Source organism: Primulina huaijiensis, chromosome 10, assembly GCF_012295235.1.
Source record: "Primulina huaijiensis isolate GDHJ02 chromosome 10, ASM1229523v2, whole genome shotgun sequence".
Taxonomy (NCBI): domain Eukaryota; kingdom Viridiplantae; phylum Streptophyta; class Magnoliopsida; order Lamiales; family Gesneriaceae; genus Primulina; species Primulina huaijiensis.
In genome coordinates, this window is record NC_133315.1 from 16,833,285 (window position 1) to 16,848,788 (window position 15,504).

Here is a 15,504-nt window from a genome sequence, read left to right on the forward strand (position 1 = left end):
AAAATAAAATAAATATATTTTTATATTATTATTAATAGTTAAAATTTCCCAGAAATAATTTTATTTATTTTAAATAAATAGATAAAAATATTGTTCTGATTTAATAAAAATATTATAAAAATATATTTTACTAAATCACTAATCCATCTTTTCCTATCATTTTTTCTTAAATCACTGGTATTATTTTATTCAATATATAAAAATATTTATCATTTAATAAAATTTTATGATAAAATTGTTTTTTTTATTAGAATTATAACTCTAAATCGCTATCAGTTTTTTCTTAAATCATAGTGTGCATAAACTATATATTGTATATTAAAAGAAAAACAAAATCAACCGGGTAACCACGCCTATCCCACCCCGACTCAGTCCCCCATCCTACATCGGTCACTCTACGCCGTCGATTCGCCGCCTCAGAGTTGTCGCCCTGCCGCCGGGTCACCGTCGTTTGAATCTCCTTACTCGGAATTCATCCATCGAATATTTTGGAGAAGGCAAATTTCCTCTGATTTTCTTTTTTTTGTTTATTGACTTCTACTTCGTTTTGCACACCGGTGAGACCTCTACCATCATAGCGTATCCTTGCTTTTGTGTTAATTTTCGTATACTTTTTTTCTTTCTTACGAGCTTAATCGCTAACTTAACTAAGAGCAAGAGGTGTCTGCAGCTATAGCTTGCAGCCCGTATCCATCAGAGCTGTCACGGGGTGTGATAATGGCACGTGAAAATGAAAAACTTGGAGAAGAGTGCTATCTCTGGCCGGAAACCGAAAAACCAGTGCAAAGACTAAATTAGTGATATCTATTCATGACCTTGTGACCTTAGGAGTGGAGTGTCTTCCTTGATCTCCCAAATGGGTTTTTAAAAGAAATAAATAAAACTTCATGCACACCGAGGAATGTAGAGCTGCCTTTAGTTAATTGAGTCAAGTGACTCAATCATGACCGTAGACTTTCAAGATCCACAAGCATCTCTTTCGAGTCGTGATTGCTTCCATGGATTGCGGATAGAGAAGTTTAGGCCCCCGTTGTTTTGAGATGAGACTGCTTACATGGGTCGCTAATAGAAGCAGTTTAGTTCTGCTCTTGACAATTCTATATTTCTATTGTTGGATTGATTAATTGCATAACATTTTTTAAAATATTTCGGTGTACAAATCATGGGTTCATAATTCATGTTCAACAATTTTCTGTCATTTGTAATGGACTTAGATCTAGAATCGTATGCTGTATAGCTAGAATCTTTAGGTGCTACGATTAATCTTTGTTTTGTTTCATAGTAATGGAATGACATTCTATGCTCCTTTATGAGCCATAGTTTAGACTGATCATTGATGGTAGATGTTAAGCATTTTCGGATGTGTGCATCTTTTCTTCGATGTACATTGCCTTGTTCCTTCACTTTTTTTCTTTGAGAAACTAGTAAGCTCTTTTTTATCAATAAATTTCTAAGACAATAGTGTGAAGGGTGCGAGGGAAATCATGCAAATCTGAATAAAACCCCTAATGATACTTTTCCTAGTTTAGCAATTCAATTGCAAATGCATTTTGGTCATTTTGTTCTCAAAAGTATAAAATTTGACATAAACATCGTTCCAATTATGCTTAAGAAAATGAAATCTATAGGATCGAGCGCTTGTCGCTTTACCAAAAGCTATAGCTGGTGGTAATGGTGTAACTCAAATATTTTAAACCGCACAACTGCTCAAGTACCATGGTGCGATCGCTCCACCAAGCAGGGACAATTATTACACCCAACAATCTCTCTCCCAATAATTGCACTCCTTGCAATCAATGAGAATCGAACTCGTGACCTTGGCTCTGATACCAATTTTAGGACTAAGCGTTTGTCGCTTTACCAAAAGGTATAGCTGGTGGTAATGTTGCAACTCAAATCTTTTAAACCGCACAACATCTTAAGCACCACGGTTCGATCGCTCTACCAAGAAGGGACAATTATTGCACCCAACAATCTCCCTCCCAATAATTGCACTCCTTACAATTAATGGGAATCGAACTCGTGACCTTGACTCTGATGCCAATTGTAGAACCGAGTGCTTACCGCTTTACTAAAAGCTATAGCTGGTGATAATGGTACAACTCAAATATTTTAAACCGCACAACAGCTCAAGCACCACGGTTTGATCGCTCTACTAAGCAAAGACAACTATTGCACCCAATCTAGAATGACTTTTACATAAGTTTGATGATGCATAAAATGGCATTTTTTGGTTGGTTTTAACACTCATTTATCATTGTCGTTGCTTTTATAAAGTTGGATAAATTTGAATGAATAAACATTGATTATGCTTCTATTCGTTAGTAGTTAGTTGTTCATTGTTTCAGAACAAGTAGATTATTTTTAAATAATTTTTTTATGCAATGAAAAGCCATGAAATTTATTCAGCAATCATCAACTAATATTTGCTTTAGGGATTTTCGCAATGCACCGTGTTGGCAGTGCAGGGAACGCATCTGCTTCAGTTCGAACACGCAAAGAAAAGAGGTTCTCATATGTGTTAAACGATGTAGATGGATCAAAGGTGATTCTTTTTGTTTTAAAATTGCGTGCTATCTTAGTTTGGTAATTCATAAGAGGTTGATAGTAGAGGTTTATTGCTTGTGTATTTTTATGTTTAACCAATTTTTCTTTAATTTGTGCTTGTGATGTGAGTTAGACAACCTCAAATATATCATAAAACCCGATTTAGCTTTAAATCTTGTTGTATGATACATATTTATGGGGGGATCAAACTTTGGTTGAACATAGTTTATATTTTCTATGCTGGTAGATGTCTTGTCATCTCTTCATTGTGCAAGAAAATGTCCTCGTCATCTCTGGTATTTTATCACTGTTGAATATGAAATATATTTTTGACATAATGATATCTGTAATGCTAGAGGGATCAGTTATTTCTATTTATTTGCAGCATTGTGCTGGAATTAACTGCTTGGCAATATTGAATTCAACCGGACCAGATAGGTGTGATTATCTTTTTACTGGCAGTCGTGATGGTACATTAAAGAGATGGGCATTGGTTGAAAGTGGTGCTACATGCTCTGCTACATTTGAGTCCCATGTCGACTGGGTAGGTCATTCTCATCTTTGGGTCATGCTAATCTTTATGAGATTTTGAAGGTTTGAGGCTTTAATCATGGATGTCATCACTAGTGCTTCTACTCAACATAAATAAGTAGTTATAGAGCTCGATGGTCTTTTTAGATAGTGAATTCAACAAGTGTATTAATATTTTTTCAAATTAGGATTTTTTATCTTTTAAGTTTTGAGGCTAAATCTGGGCGATGTGCTCTTATGTTTTCTTGTGTTGATTGGGCAGGTCAACGATGCTGTTCTGACAGGTGGTAACACCTTAGTTTCTTGCTCCTCAGATGCGACTGTTAAGGTTTGATTCTCTGTTGCATTTATGGCTTGTCATAAATCAAACTTTCCTCGTACATTGTTTTTCAGAACTCTTCATATTTTCATCAAATATCAGGTATGGAATGGCTCGTCTGAAGGAACATGTGTCAGGACGTTACGGCAGCATGCAGACTATGTCACTTGCCTTGCTACACCAGAAAAAAATGTATTATTTTCTGGCAGATTTTTTTTTTAAATCTTGGTTCTGAGAATATTGATCCATTTTGTGATAAGTACAATGAGGCATGATGTATGGGTGCCTTCAAGCAGTTTACGATCTTCACTTTTATGCATTACAGAGTAATCTTGTTGCGTCTGGTGGCCTTGGTGGGGAGGTTTTTGTATGGGATCTTGAAGCTGCACTTGCTCCTACCTCTAAATCAACTGATGTGACTGATGATGATTGTTCAACAAGTCTTAACGGTTTGGCTTCCTCCTTGCCAAATACAACTCTTCGGCCCATCGGCTCAAGCAATAATATTTCTGTGCATGCCAGTCAAAGTCTAGGATATGTTCCAGTTACTGCTAAAGGCCATAAAGAGTCTGTTTATGCATTGGCAACGAATGACAGGGGAACACTGCTTGTTTCTGGTGGAACTGAAAAGGTTTCATGGCTTGTTTTTTCGTTGATAAACTCATTGTGTTTTACTGATACTGAACAAGTGCTATTTCCTCCTAATAAGTCCATATTATCATTAGCTGACATCACATCTTGGAACGGTTTCAGTTTTATATGATGAATTTTATAGGTAGTTCGTGTTTGGGACTCAAGAACTGGTTCAAAAACTATGAAGCTGAAGGGGCACACTGACAATATTAGGGCCCTACTGTTGGATTCTACCGGCAGGTTCGTTGAATAGGTTCCATTAAGCTCGTTTACAACTTGCAAGGACCTTGATATTGGAAATCACATTTATAACAACAGTTTGTAGACAAAATTTATTGAAGTTAGCCTGGAAGTGCATGGATGCTTAGGTGCAGCCAGTGTCAGCTAGAACCTAATCATTCTGGTTATTAGCATTGATATTATTTATTGTTAATCTTTCAGGTGCTGCAACTATTCATCAATTTGATTCCCGTTATCTGTAATTTTGGGAGCAATTTTAATTTCACCTCTAAGCAATCATGATTGTCTGCGGAATTTCTTTAGCGTCTTGTTCTTCTTGACTGAAATCAAAGGTGATAGAAAAATTAAACTGTATGTTCCACGGGTTTTCTCTTCTAAGTTCTGAGTAAGATGAACCGCCTTCCTTAGGTTTTTGAGCCATTTTGTTCCAGTTAGATTTTTCTTTGTATCTATATCTTGTATTCCTGCAATCATAAATTAAAATTAATTAGTATTTAATAATGTTATCATCTTACAACATGCAGGTATTGCTTATCTGGGTCCTCTGATTCTATGATCAGGTATGCATGTGTTTTGTAAGTCGTAATCTCCTCAGAAATCATCAATAAAGCCACAAAGCAACGTATACTTATGTTGTGCTGTCCATGACCTTTGGCTATTGGTCGCTGTAAAATTTTATTTTATTGCTTCTTTATGATTGAACTCCGTTGGCAGTAAGTTTTGGAAAACCTTTGTTAGATTGGGGTGAACTCACTGAAGAGAAATATTTAGAGTTGTCTTGCAGGAGTGATTATGGAATTCTTGCAAAGATTTTAAATATGCTGTTATAAAAGAAACTTTTTTATTTCTAACCTGTGGATTCAGCCAGATATGTGGCTTGATCCAATTTTGTGACTACATCGAAACTTATTAGCATATGAGATTTTGACTGCAGCATCGAGATTTTCTTCTATTAAAATATCTATGTGACAGATCTTTTAGCTATTCCATTTGCAGGGCTTTTGTTTCATGGTCCTGTATCTTCCAAATGGTTCCTGAATTTTTTCATCTTATATACTCATTATGTTCTGCATTCTCATTTTCTCTGCATATCATGTCGAGGAATTCTAGCGTTTTAATGGATAAAATCTTACCATGTTCATCATTTTTCTTTTGTTTCTTCATACTAGGTTATGGGATCTTGGTCAGCAGCGATGTGTTCATTCCTATGCTGTGCACACAGACTCCATCTGGGCGCTTGCGAGCACTCCAACATTTAGTCATGTTTATAGCGGTGGGAGAGATCTTTCCGTGAGTGCATGCCTTCAATTCTAGCGATGCTGAGATTTTCATTTGCTTTTATATTTTCTTCTTTTGGTCTTCTTCTGACAGGTTTCAGTTTGCACTTTTAGTTGTATTTCACAGATTTGGCTACAAGAGAGAGTGTTTTACTTTGTACAAAAGAACATCCTATATCACAACTGGCATTGCATGAGGATGGTATATGGGTTGCTACCACAGATTCTACTTTACATAAGTGGCCAGCTGAAGTGCACAATCCACTGAAAGTATTTCAAAGAGGAGGTTCATTTTTAGCAGGGAACTTGTCATTTTCAAGGGCAAGGGTTTCAGTGGAAGGCTCTACACCTGTGAGTTGGTTTCTTTTGCCCCAACCCCCCAATGTTCCAGCAGAGAGTTTCGAACTTTTATTGTGCAATTTGGTGGAAGGGTCTATACCTTTCAAGTTACTTTTTCTTTAATTCAAAATGCAGCATGGTAGAGATCACTGCTTCTAGTTATCTGAAAAAAAAAATCAAATTATTGAGACTCGAGTGCTTTTCTAGCTTAGGACTTGTTGCCAACCATGACAGTTTTCTAGCCAAAATTCAAGTGTTGCTGATGTATCTTCCCTCGTGATTCCTGGACTAAAATAGTAGAGCTTGAAAGTTTGTCAACTGGGCACAGAATGAGAACTTTGGCTTATAAAGAAAGAATGAATTGCCTGATGAGGAATCTGCCAATAATTGATTTCTCATTACATTCTTCTCTCTTTATTACCCACAACTGATTTGCTTATGTTCCATTAAAATTTGTGGAGTATTCATACTCTGTTGAATTTTAGTTCTGCGAGTTGGAATTTATCGGTGCTTGCAATAGATAATCTCTGTGTTCTTCCTGACTGAGGAAACTTCATGTTCTTGATCTCTTTTTTTGTTGTTGTGGCATCTCTTTCCTGTGTGGCTTTGAATATGCTAAAGGTTGTTCTAGATTGATGGTCTGTGCTCGTCTTAAAATGACATTTTGGCACCACTAGGTTATTTTAATTGAGTAGAATAATTTCCATATTAAGCTGCTGACTTTTAATTGATGGTCTAGGTTCCTGTATATAGAGAACCATCTTTTACTATTCACGGAACCCCAGCAATAGTGCAACATGAGATTTTAAACAATAGAAGACATGTACTGACCAAGGTAACTTGACATTCTATTTCCATAAACTTGTGACTTTATCAATCTACTTTCTTAAACTAAGTTGAGTTGTCTTTTCAAGGACACGTCTGGTACAGTGAAATTATGGGAAGTTACAAAAGGTGTCGTTATCGAAAACTATGGAGAGGTTAGTGATATTCTTTGGACTTCATACTCTTGCATTTTTCAGATTGTCTTTTTGGAGCGATCCGTAAACATATCCTCCTATAGCTTTAACCCTCACCAGTCTCTTCTGTGCCAGTTTTTTCCCGACACTTTCTGACTTTTCTCTTTTTATCATTAGGTTTCATTTGAGAAAAAGAAAGAAGAGTTGTTTGAGATGGTATTGATCAATTTTCTGTGTTATTTACATCTGGAATTTCCATCCACGCCATTTGACTTAAGTCTTCTTGTTCAGGTTAGTATTCCTGCATGGTTCACGGTGGATACGAAGCTTGGTAGCTTATCTATACATTTGGACACCCCGCAATGCTTTTCTGCTGAGATGTACTCTGCTGATCTCGGTATTCATGGGAACCCAGAGGATGACAAGGTATTTTCGTAAAAAGAATTTACTCCCCTGTAAAGTTCTGCTCTCTATTTACATATTTGTCTTCACCTTATAATCTGTAGATATTACTTATATTTTTTAGAGAAAGATTAAGAGAGAAACTGTTAATAGGAATGTAAGGAATATAGGAAACTACAAAAAACTTAAAACCATAGAATTTGGCAAATAATTACAAGACATCACAAAACTAACAAAGAAGATGGAAGTCCTTATGAGACAAAACTGAATCCAAACTATGAACTTTGTACTGAAAATTTGCCAAACCACAACAGACTAAATATCTTCCAGCTGTGATGATTTTCTTTATGTTTTTAAAATTTTAGTATGGTTATTTTCGGATCAACTTTATTGTGGCGTATTGATACTAGATTGATTGCGTGATTTTGGTTCGGTTGAACCATTTATTCCCATGCATGCATCATTCAATTCCAGGAATTATCCCTTTTCTGTATTTGTGTTGAAATTCAAAATTGATGTGTAATTAGAAGACCATGTAGGTCATCATTTTGTTAAATCTGTCCTTGTTATTTCAATTCAAATGTATATGACCTATTTGAATATATAGGTTAATTTGGCTAGGGAAACCCTTAATGGCCTGTTGGTTCATTGGTTAAATAAAAGAAGGCACAGATTGGGATCACAATCACCAGTTAATGGAGAAATTCCACCTGTAAAGGAGATTTCTGCAAGGACATTAGCCTTATCTCGACTTGAAGGGGGTGTTACTGCTGAAAGTGATTCTATGGTTTATCCACCATTTGAATTTTCTGGCTCTTACCCTCCTTCCATCGTCACCGAAGGCTCCGTAGGTGGCCCATGGAGAAAGAAATTTACTAGCTTGGATGGGACAGAAGATGAGAAAGACTTACCGTGGTGGGTTATTGATTGTGTGCTGAATAATCGCCTGCCTCCAAGAGAAAATACCAAGTAATCTTCAAGACAACCTTCTTTCCTGTTAGGAATGGTTCGTTGTATTTTAAAGTGCCTGGCCAGTAGAGATTGGTTTTTTTAAAAAAATTATTCAGGCTAGGTGTCTCTGCAAGTCTGTTAAAAAGCATGGAGAACTTTTTGACACCTTGCTTTTGCTCCTGATTAGTTCATTCCTATGGAACTCAATAAACTTTAGAAAGACGTTTTTCACTTTTTGAAGAAAAAAACCTAATTATTTCTTTTTCGTTCTGGATATTTTGTGGTGATTCACATATTATTTATGCTCTGGATCTAATCATTATGCAGATTCTTTGGAATGTCCATTAGATGTCTCTTTCACTGTTTCTTTACATTTTGTGTTTGTAAACCATGATCTAGTTTTCTTTTTGATTGTTGTTTGACAAGCTCTTCTGCTTGGAGTTTTGTTCAATATATGGTCTCATCCCTGGGGGATTTCAAGTAATTGATCTTAAGATGTTATAATTTTAAACTTTCTATGCATGCCTGATTTGACTTATTTATCTTGGTTGACCCTATGTCATTGTGTGTTTTAACTTGTAATTTGGTATGCATTCATACCACAACTCTCCCTCATCCTCTCTTTTTGAAATTGTGTTTCGCAGAATATCGTTTTGTGGCTACCGCTCCCCGGGTGGGGGGGATTTTGCATTTCTTTATGATGTTGAATAGGACTAAATAGTAATATTAAAATGAGGAAGTAGGAGTCGCATGATTTTCACTTTTTGTTCTCATTTTCTGGCATTAAATCCTTCTAGTATTCCTCACATACAAATTTTCTTTACTGCAGGTGTAGCTTCTACTTGCACCCGTGTGAAGGCTCCACCGTACAAATCCTTACACAAGGAAAACTTAGTGCGCCTCGCATTTTACGAGTACATAAAGTAAGAGTTGTCACTGGGTAGCTCATGTCCTTGCAAAACTGGCCTAAAAATGTTGTAGCTTGTTGATATGGATATAGATATATAGTGTCACTTCTATTTTTTCGTATGTATTATGATCTAAAGCTTAAATCGTCAAGGATTCTACTAAAAATTTATGCATGTATAATCAACAGTCTGGCAATTGAAATATCACCTTCCATATAAGTTTCGAGATTTATATAATTTTATGAATGCCACTAAATTCAATTGGATTATATCGCCAAGCATGAATCCTTTATTTGTACTTTACAGCATAGTGTCGCCTTGGAGTAGCTCAATATTTTTATGTTATTAGATTATCAGGCTGCCAAAAGCGTAAATACTTTCAAAATCTTGAAGTAGTTTATATAGCAAAGTGAAGTATTGATTAGAAATGGAGAACCTTCTACTTCCTCGAAAATGAGCTAAATACAAATCTTGTTTGGTGCTTCAAGCGGTTACTTCTTTATGTGATATTCTGCTGTGTGGTTATGTTAATGAATGATACTGTTCTTTTAAAATTGTAGCAAAGCTCACTAGTGAATGGTTTCTATGATTTATTTTTCTAGGTTATCAACTATGTCATAGAAAAGATGGTCCTTGATAAGCCGGTAGATAGCATAAATTCGGATGGAGTATTTTCCCCTGGATTGAAACCTTGGCCAAAACTCAAGCCTTCAATAGAGATCTCGTGCAATAATCAGGCAAGTTTATGAGATCTGATGAACATTGGTCTCAATACCGAACAATCAAATATACCCTTTGTTAATTATTTTTTCCAATGTAGTTTGTTTCTTGTTTAATGGGAGGAAGCATCCCTAGAATAAATTAAAATAAAATGAAGTGTACGGAATGTTTTTGCAAATGTTGTTCAACAGCGATTCGTTCATTTCTTTAAAATCAATTGTTTATTTGTTTTCTACTGGCCTCCAGTGGACTTGTATTAGCTTCAGAGAAGCTTCAGAACTGCTTGTGTCACACTGTCGAATAACAGAAATTGATTGTATTTATGGTTCTTGCACATGTAAGAAGGTTATGCGACATTGATTTATGTTAATGATCTTATTTCTCTTTTCCTTTTGATACGTCAATTTGTTCTTTTGCTTTATCATGAATATGTGGCAGTCACAGACAATGATTTATAGTAATGATCTTATTTCTCTTTTCCTTTTGATACGTCAATTTGTTCTTTGCTTTATCATGAATATGGGCAGTCATAGAATCTCATTGTGTGTTTATATTTTGTTCCACATTTTTTTCTTTATCATCTCTTTCCATAGTTTTAGATAGAAAGTCACATCTTTTTCATTTGAGTGAAATCTGGTGGTTTTCCAGGTACTACCTCCAGAAATAAGCTTGGCCACTGTTCGGACATATATATGGAAGAAACCTGAAGATCTTATCCTTAACTACAGAGTGGTGCCGGGAAGGTGAGGGATGACAAATTGAAGGTGGTAATACATACTTTCTGTGCATTTTGGTGCATCTTATGGGCCTTGCTACCTTTCCAATTTTTCGTTTGGTTATTTTGAAATTTTGTTTTTCTGGTATTCTAACTTGCTTTGGTTGAGTCGTCAAATTTAAATCAAAATTTGAATTGGCTAAGAACACAAATTTCATGAGTATGGTTGCTGATGTTTAACTTTTGGCGTTATTTCCAGCTCCGAAATCTTATAGAATTAATGAAAATCAGGTTATTGTTCCTCTTTTGGTACCTTATCAATTACTTGTCATGTGCAGGGTTAGTGAAAGTATTCTGCCATTGTGAAGCTTGTAAATTTTTTGAAATTCTGCATCTTCCGGGTGAGCTTCGCCTTTGGATTAAATTTTTTTTATGACTATTTAATTATGCGTGGAACTTGGGATTGGGTGATTATCGCAAAACAAGTGGACTTGCTGGTGTCTTCAAGGAGAAACCTGCATTCTAGGGGGGGCTTCTTCAGAGAGTGGCTAATCAGAGTATTCCCAAAGGAATGTGATTAAAATAAAGACTCTACTAAGGGTTCAGAAAGAAATAATAGTACACACTCCCCCTCAGACTTCAAGTCTATTTATTTACGGATATACCTTTTTCGTTATTTGAAATCCATTTTTGTAATTAATTAGCTTTCTTTACTTGGTTCAATGAGATGAAGGCTGCTCCAATTTATTGATATAACATGTTTTGAGTAAATGAATCTGTTTGCACAAATTTCAGCAAGCTTTCAATTACTTGCTAGATCCCGGCATCCCATTCAGGCTGGATGTCTTGTGTTTCTTTTATCACATTCTCATACAAGATTTTGTATATTTCAAAATCTCAAATGAAGAATGCTGATTTAACTAGATATAAAATGATCCACGCGTCTGCATCGTTCACACTTTAGAGCGATTCTTGGCCGCATTTCGTCTTGCACAGCATCCCACAAAGTAGACCATTGACTGAAGAAACATAAGCATTTGAAGTAAGACGAGATCATTATATTCGCCACATGTTACATGGGCAAATAAAAAATTAGTCAATGTAAATAAACATAAAACAAGTAGTTCATCTTAACTAAATTTTTTGGCCGGCGGGTAATATATAATAAAAATGTTGAAGTTTCTCTTTTGTGTGACTGGTTCTGAATTTATGCCACGAAAATGTTGAAGGACTAAGCTTTACCAAAACAACAAACAGAATAACATTGAAGATTGCAACCACTCTCCTTTCAGTTTTCATGTACTGTGCGACTCCGGCCCTGGATAGTTCATAATGATGCAAAAAAGTAAGCAATGACTCGTTAGAATTTCTTACGAACCAAATGCGGAACAATACCCAGGTAAATTTCATTTACTTGCAGGAGTCGCAATTGTAGCACTTCATAGTCATGGAGTTTTTGTAAAGTTTACAGTCCTTGATTGAACTGATTGGATGGAAGCTCAAGTCGTAGAATGAGGCGTTCACCACAGGATAACCACATCTAAGAACGACGGATGTTAAGAGAAAGAGCGTCAGCTTTAAAATAAAGAAAAGAAAAAAGGAAATACTCAGATGGGGGACGGCAGCATCCAGCTTCAATGGGGCTTAACTTTGCTGATTTAAATTGCTTGAGAGTCTGCAGTAAACAGCTCAAAGACTTGATACCATTTAGAGTAAAAAGACGATGAAGAGACATCAGATTTACACGCGAGGGAGAGAGAGACCTTGTATTTCTTTGATAGGTGGTTGCAGTCACTGGACTTGACAAGACAACTCTTCAGGTGCTCCCATTTGTGGGAGTTGTTGAGCTGAAAATGTAGGAGAAAATGGAAACAATGCTGAATTCCCATGCTGTGAAATCTACGAATCGAACTTTATTTCTGATTTTTTTAAGTCCTGAGATAGAGAAAAGAACGGATGCTCACTTGTTTAAGAAACCAGGAACTGTAATCTTGAAGTTGATATTCTTTGTATCTGACAGACCAAGTTGTTACTTTCTCGGACAAAACCAAGATCGTGGACCAAAGCACATAGCAAAAGGACATGCAAAAATGCACCCAAACAGATTTACATGCAAGGGCGTAACATTTCTAGCTCGGCTTTCTAATTTCACAAGGACCCTTGAGACTTTGAAAGAAATGTGTTAATTTCGTGTATTTTCTCAATAGCTCCCACCGAGTTTATTCTGTCACTTTCTTTTTCCTAGCATTTGTTAAAAGTCCCCTTGCATCTTCTATGAATGCTTAAGCCCTTGTATTTTTATATTTAGATACAACTACATAGTTCAAACATGCTTAAACCAAATAACTAAATTTTTGGATCCACCTTTGTCTAGTTGTGTTCATTGATGAGGAATAAACATGTCTGAACGGCATTAGCAGAAAAGGAAACAGTGCACAATCCATGGAATGAGGACGCAAGTGTTAGAATTAGCACAAATTAAGACACTGTGAGTTGCCTTACCTAAGTCCAGTTACGGTATGACCAGATCCTTTATTTGTTACTATAAACCTACGAAAAAATAGACAGCGAAGAAGACGTCATAAAACAGGTATATCTAGCGTAAAATTATGAGGCATGATACAGAAGGAAATATGTAATAAATATTTGGTAAAATAAATGGTAGGGGAGGCTGCAAATTGATTTTATTCCATATAAAGGATAAACATGAACTCCTACAAAAATAAGCAAACAGATAGGGTCGTTTTTGCAATTGTGTGGCAGATCATCAAAACTCGGTGTCGATCCAATTCACGATCTTAATCTTAGAACTAACTACTCCATCACTGAGATAATTTATTGGCCACAATGACTGCACTAAACCTCTATTTTTCTTGAATATAATTGAGCCACTCATCTCTTATACTATAGGAAGAAACAATATTAGGCCCCAGCTCTATACAAAACCAATAAACTCTTAGCCCATGGGAACATCCAATTACAATTATCTTTGAAATTCAAGTTCAATTATATCCGAATATATACCAAGGATTTGATGAATCATGGATTTGAAAATTTTTCAATCCAAATGCAATTTATCCACGCTTGGATGCTCTTGAACTACATAAATGTGAAATTCCTTGTTTTCCATTTTTAACTTGCTCATGAATCAACTATGGATTTCAAATTCTCAAAAATTTGAATCATTTAAAATTCTTCAATCAAATAAGCTTCTCAATCCAAATCTATAAATCCAAGTGCAGCATAATATATTGTATCTCTTATCAGTTTCAATTACATTACAAAATTATTGGTCAAATTATTTCAAATCCATGTCTAAATCTATCGTGTATGTTTGGGTATTTAAAAAATTCCATGAAATTCAAGTTCTTCTCCCACCATTTGATGCATTTGTAACAAGCATTGCAGTAGATTTCAAATACCCCAAGATAAAGTCGTTATTTGTAATCTCCCAAAAAAAAAGTCTACGTTACAAGTACTTACGCCAACACTGTGAAGACCAAGATCGCCAACAAAATGATGCAAAGCGAAATGAGATACTGCAAGTAAAAGGCTAAGAAAAACAAAACAAAAGTACATCGAGACATTATTGGTTCATGACAAAATTTCATGGTGCTAAGGATACAATCCACAACAAGAATGAGCTGTTCTTCAAGGCTCCCAAAAAATCCAGTTATTGATCTGTATAAACAACAGATAAGAAACACAAATGAAAAAGTAACCTTGGAGAAGATATAGTACAATTCCTTGTCCACTTTGAGAAATAGCAGAAACTCTATAATAATGGAAGCTTACACTACAAAGATTAGAGCACCAAGGATTATAACAGGGAGTATAAGAGATCTCTTGCAGCTGTCATGATGAGTGCTCATCCACACACCAAAACCTATGACGGCCACGGCCAATAACTACATAGGAATGACGAAGCCAATCTTCTATTACGATTCGGATTCTTGACACTTGTATGATAACATCAGCAAGAAATAACTTATTCGACCGGCATCTCACAATTTACACTAAAAAACATTAATTGAACCCCCATCAGACATAAAGTATGAAAAAAACAATGAGAATTTACCAAAGGAAGACATTGGAAATTGGAAATCCGATGTTTAACCGTGATTAAAGACACAAAAAAATTCTTTAGGTTTGATGAACTAAAACCATAGTTTTCGCAGCAGTTGAAGAGCCGATTCTAATGACTTAGAAAACGGCTTCAGTTTCCAATAAATTAGAGCTGAAATTAACACGAGGAAATCGTAAACATAAAAATTAATTAAAAAAACATATACCAAACCTATTTACAGGCAATTAATTCGTAGACAAGTGGAAAGGACAAAATATCAAAAGCCCTTTCATAGAAAATATGACACTCCCTTCCAAAAAGAAAGACCAATAAGCAATGCAGCAGAAAACTAAGAAACAAGATTAAAAGGTATCATATTTAACATAGCTCTTTACCATAGTCAGAAAGTTTGTCCATTTGATTATGAAAGTGCTTGTTCCCATCCCTGAGCTCATGATGCCTTTTCCCCTTCCCTCTCCAACTCTTTTCTTTCAAGAAAAAACAAACCCGACACTCACAAATACGCGATGAAAGCTTTGCAAGAATTTAAGGCAACGAAGAAAGATGAAATATTGCAGAGTGCAAGCAAGAAAAAGGGGGTTGGAGATATGCAAAAAGGAGGAGAAACAAGGGATTTCCTTTCGTCTGTTGCTTTTCTGTGACAGGTGTTTTAAAATTGAGGGCTAATTCAGGCTCCGCAAGGAAGGGTGGTTTCGGAAAATAAAAGACATTTTCACATGGTTTCTGGTTTAAAAAAAAAAACAGGTTTCTGGTAAAAAAACAGAACAAGACGAAACAAGCGTGGGTGAAGAGATAGGGGAATGTGGTGATATATCAGTTTAAGATTTGAGTACGTTACGCTTCTTTGCCTCGGAAGGTCAAAAAATGATGGCATGG

The 15,504-nt window shown here is 35.7% G+C and overlaps 1 protein-coding gene and 1 pseudogene across 6 annotated transcripts; one reads left to right on the plus strand and one right to left on the minus strand.

Moving 5' to 3' along the window:
• Positions 1-316: 316 nt before the first annotated feature.
• LOC140986311 (uncharacterized) lies at positions 317-11,561 on the plus strand. Of its 6 annotated transcripts, none has more exons than XM_073454474.1 (19): positions 317-557; positions 2,436-2,545; positions 2,933-3,091; positions 3,341-3,406; positions 3,500-3,589; positions 3,723-4,028; positions 4,173-4,270; positions 4,795-4,830; positions 5,440-5,560; positions 5,662-5,898; positions 6,626-6,721; positions 6,801-6,866; positions 7,023-7,061; positions 7,137-7,271; positions 7,855-8,216; positions 9,028-9,121; positions 9,709-9,843; positions 10,475-10,569; positions 10,880-11,561. In XM_073454474.1, exons 2-19 carry the CDS (start codon positions 2,447-2,449, stop codon positions 10,905-10,907), a joined length of 2,262 nt encoding a protein of 753 aa, XP_073310575.1. In that variant the 5' UTR covers positions 317-557; positions 2,436-2,446; the 3' UTR covers positions 10,908-11,561. The 6 variants fall into 6 exon arrangements, with proteins under 6 accessions (XP_073310575.1, XP_073310576.1, XP_073310574.1 ...); XM_073454475.1 differs by having other exon boundaries at positions 317-544; XM_073454473.1 differs by having other exon boundaries at positions 317-497.
• On the minus strand, positions 11,337-15,504 carry LOC140986312 (tetraspanin-10-like; annotated as a pseudogene).

What these genes read in the sequence shown, in the direction of transcription:
- LOC140986311 (XM_073454474.1), top strand. Translation starts at nt 2,447, where the DNA reads ATGCACCGTGTTGGCAGTGCAGGGAACGCATCTGCTTCAGTTCGAACA. An exon ending in TCCTCTGATTCTATGATCAG is followed by an intron (nt 4,831 to 5,439) that starts GTATGCATGTGT and finishes TCTTCATACTAG; the next exon opens with GTTATGGGATCTTGGTCAGC. An exon ending in AGATCTCGTGCAATAATCAG is followed by an intron (nt 9,844 to 10,474) that starts GCAAGTTTATGA and finishes GTGGTTTTCCAG; the next exon opens with GTACTACCTCCAGAAATAAG.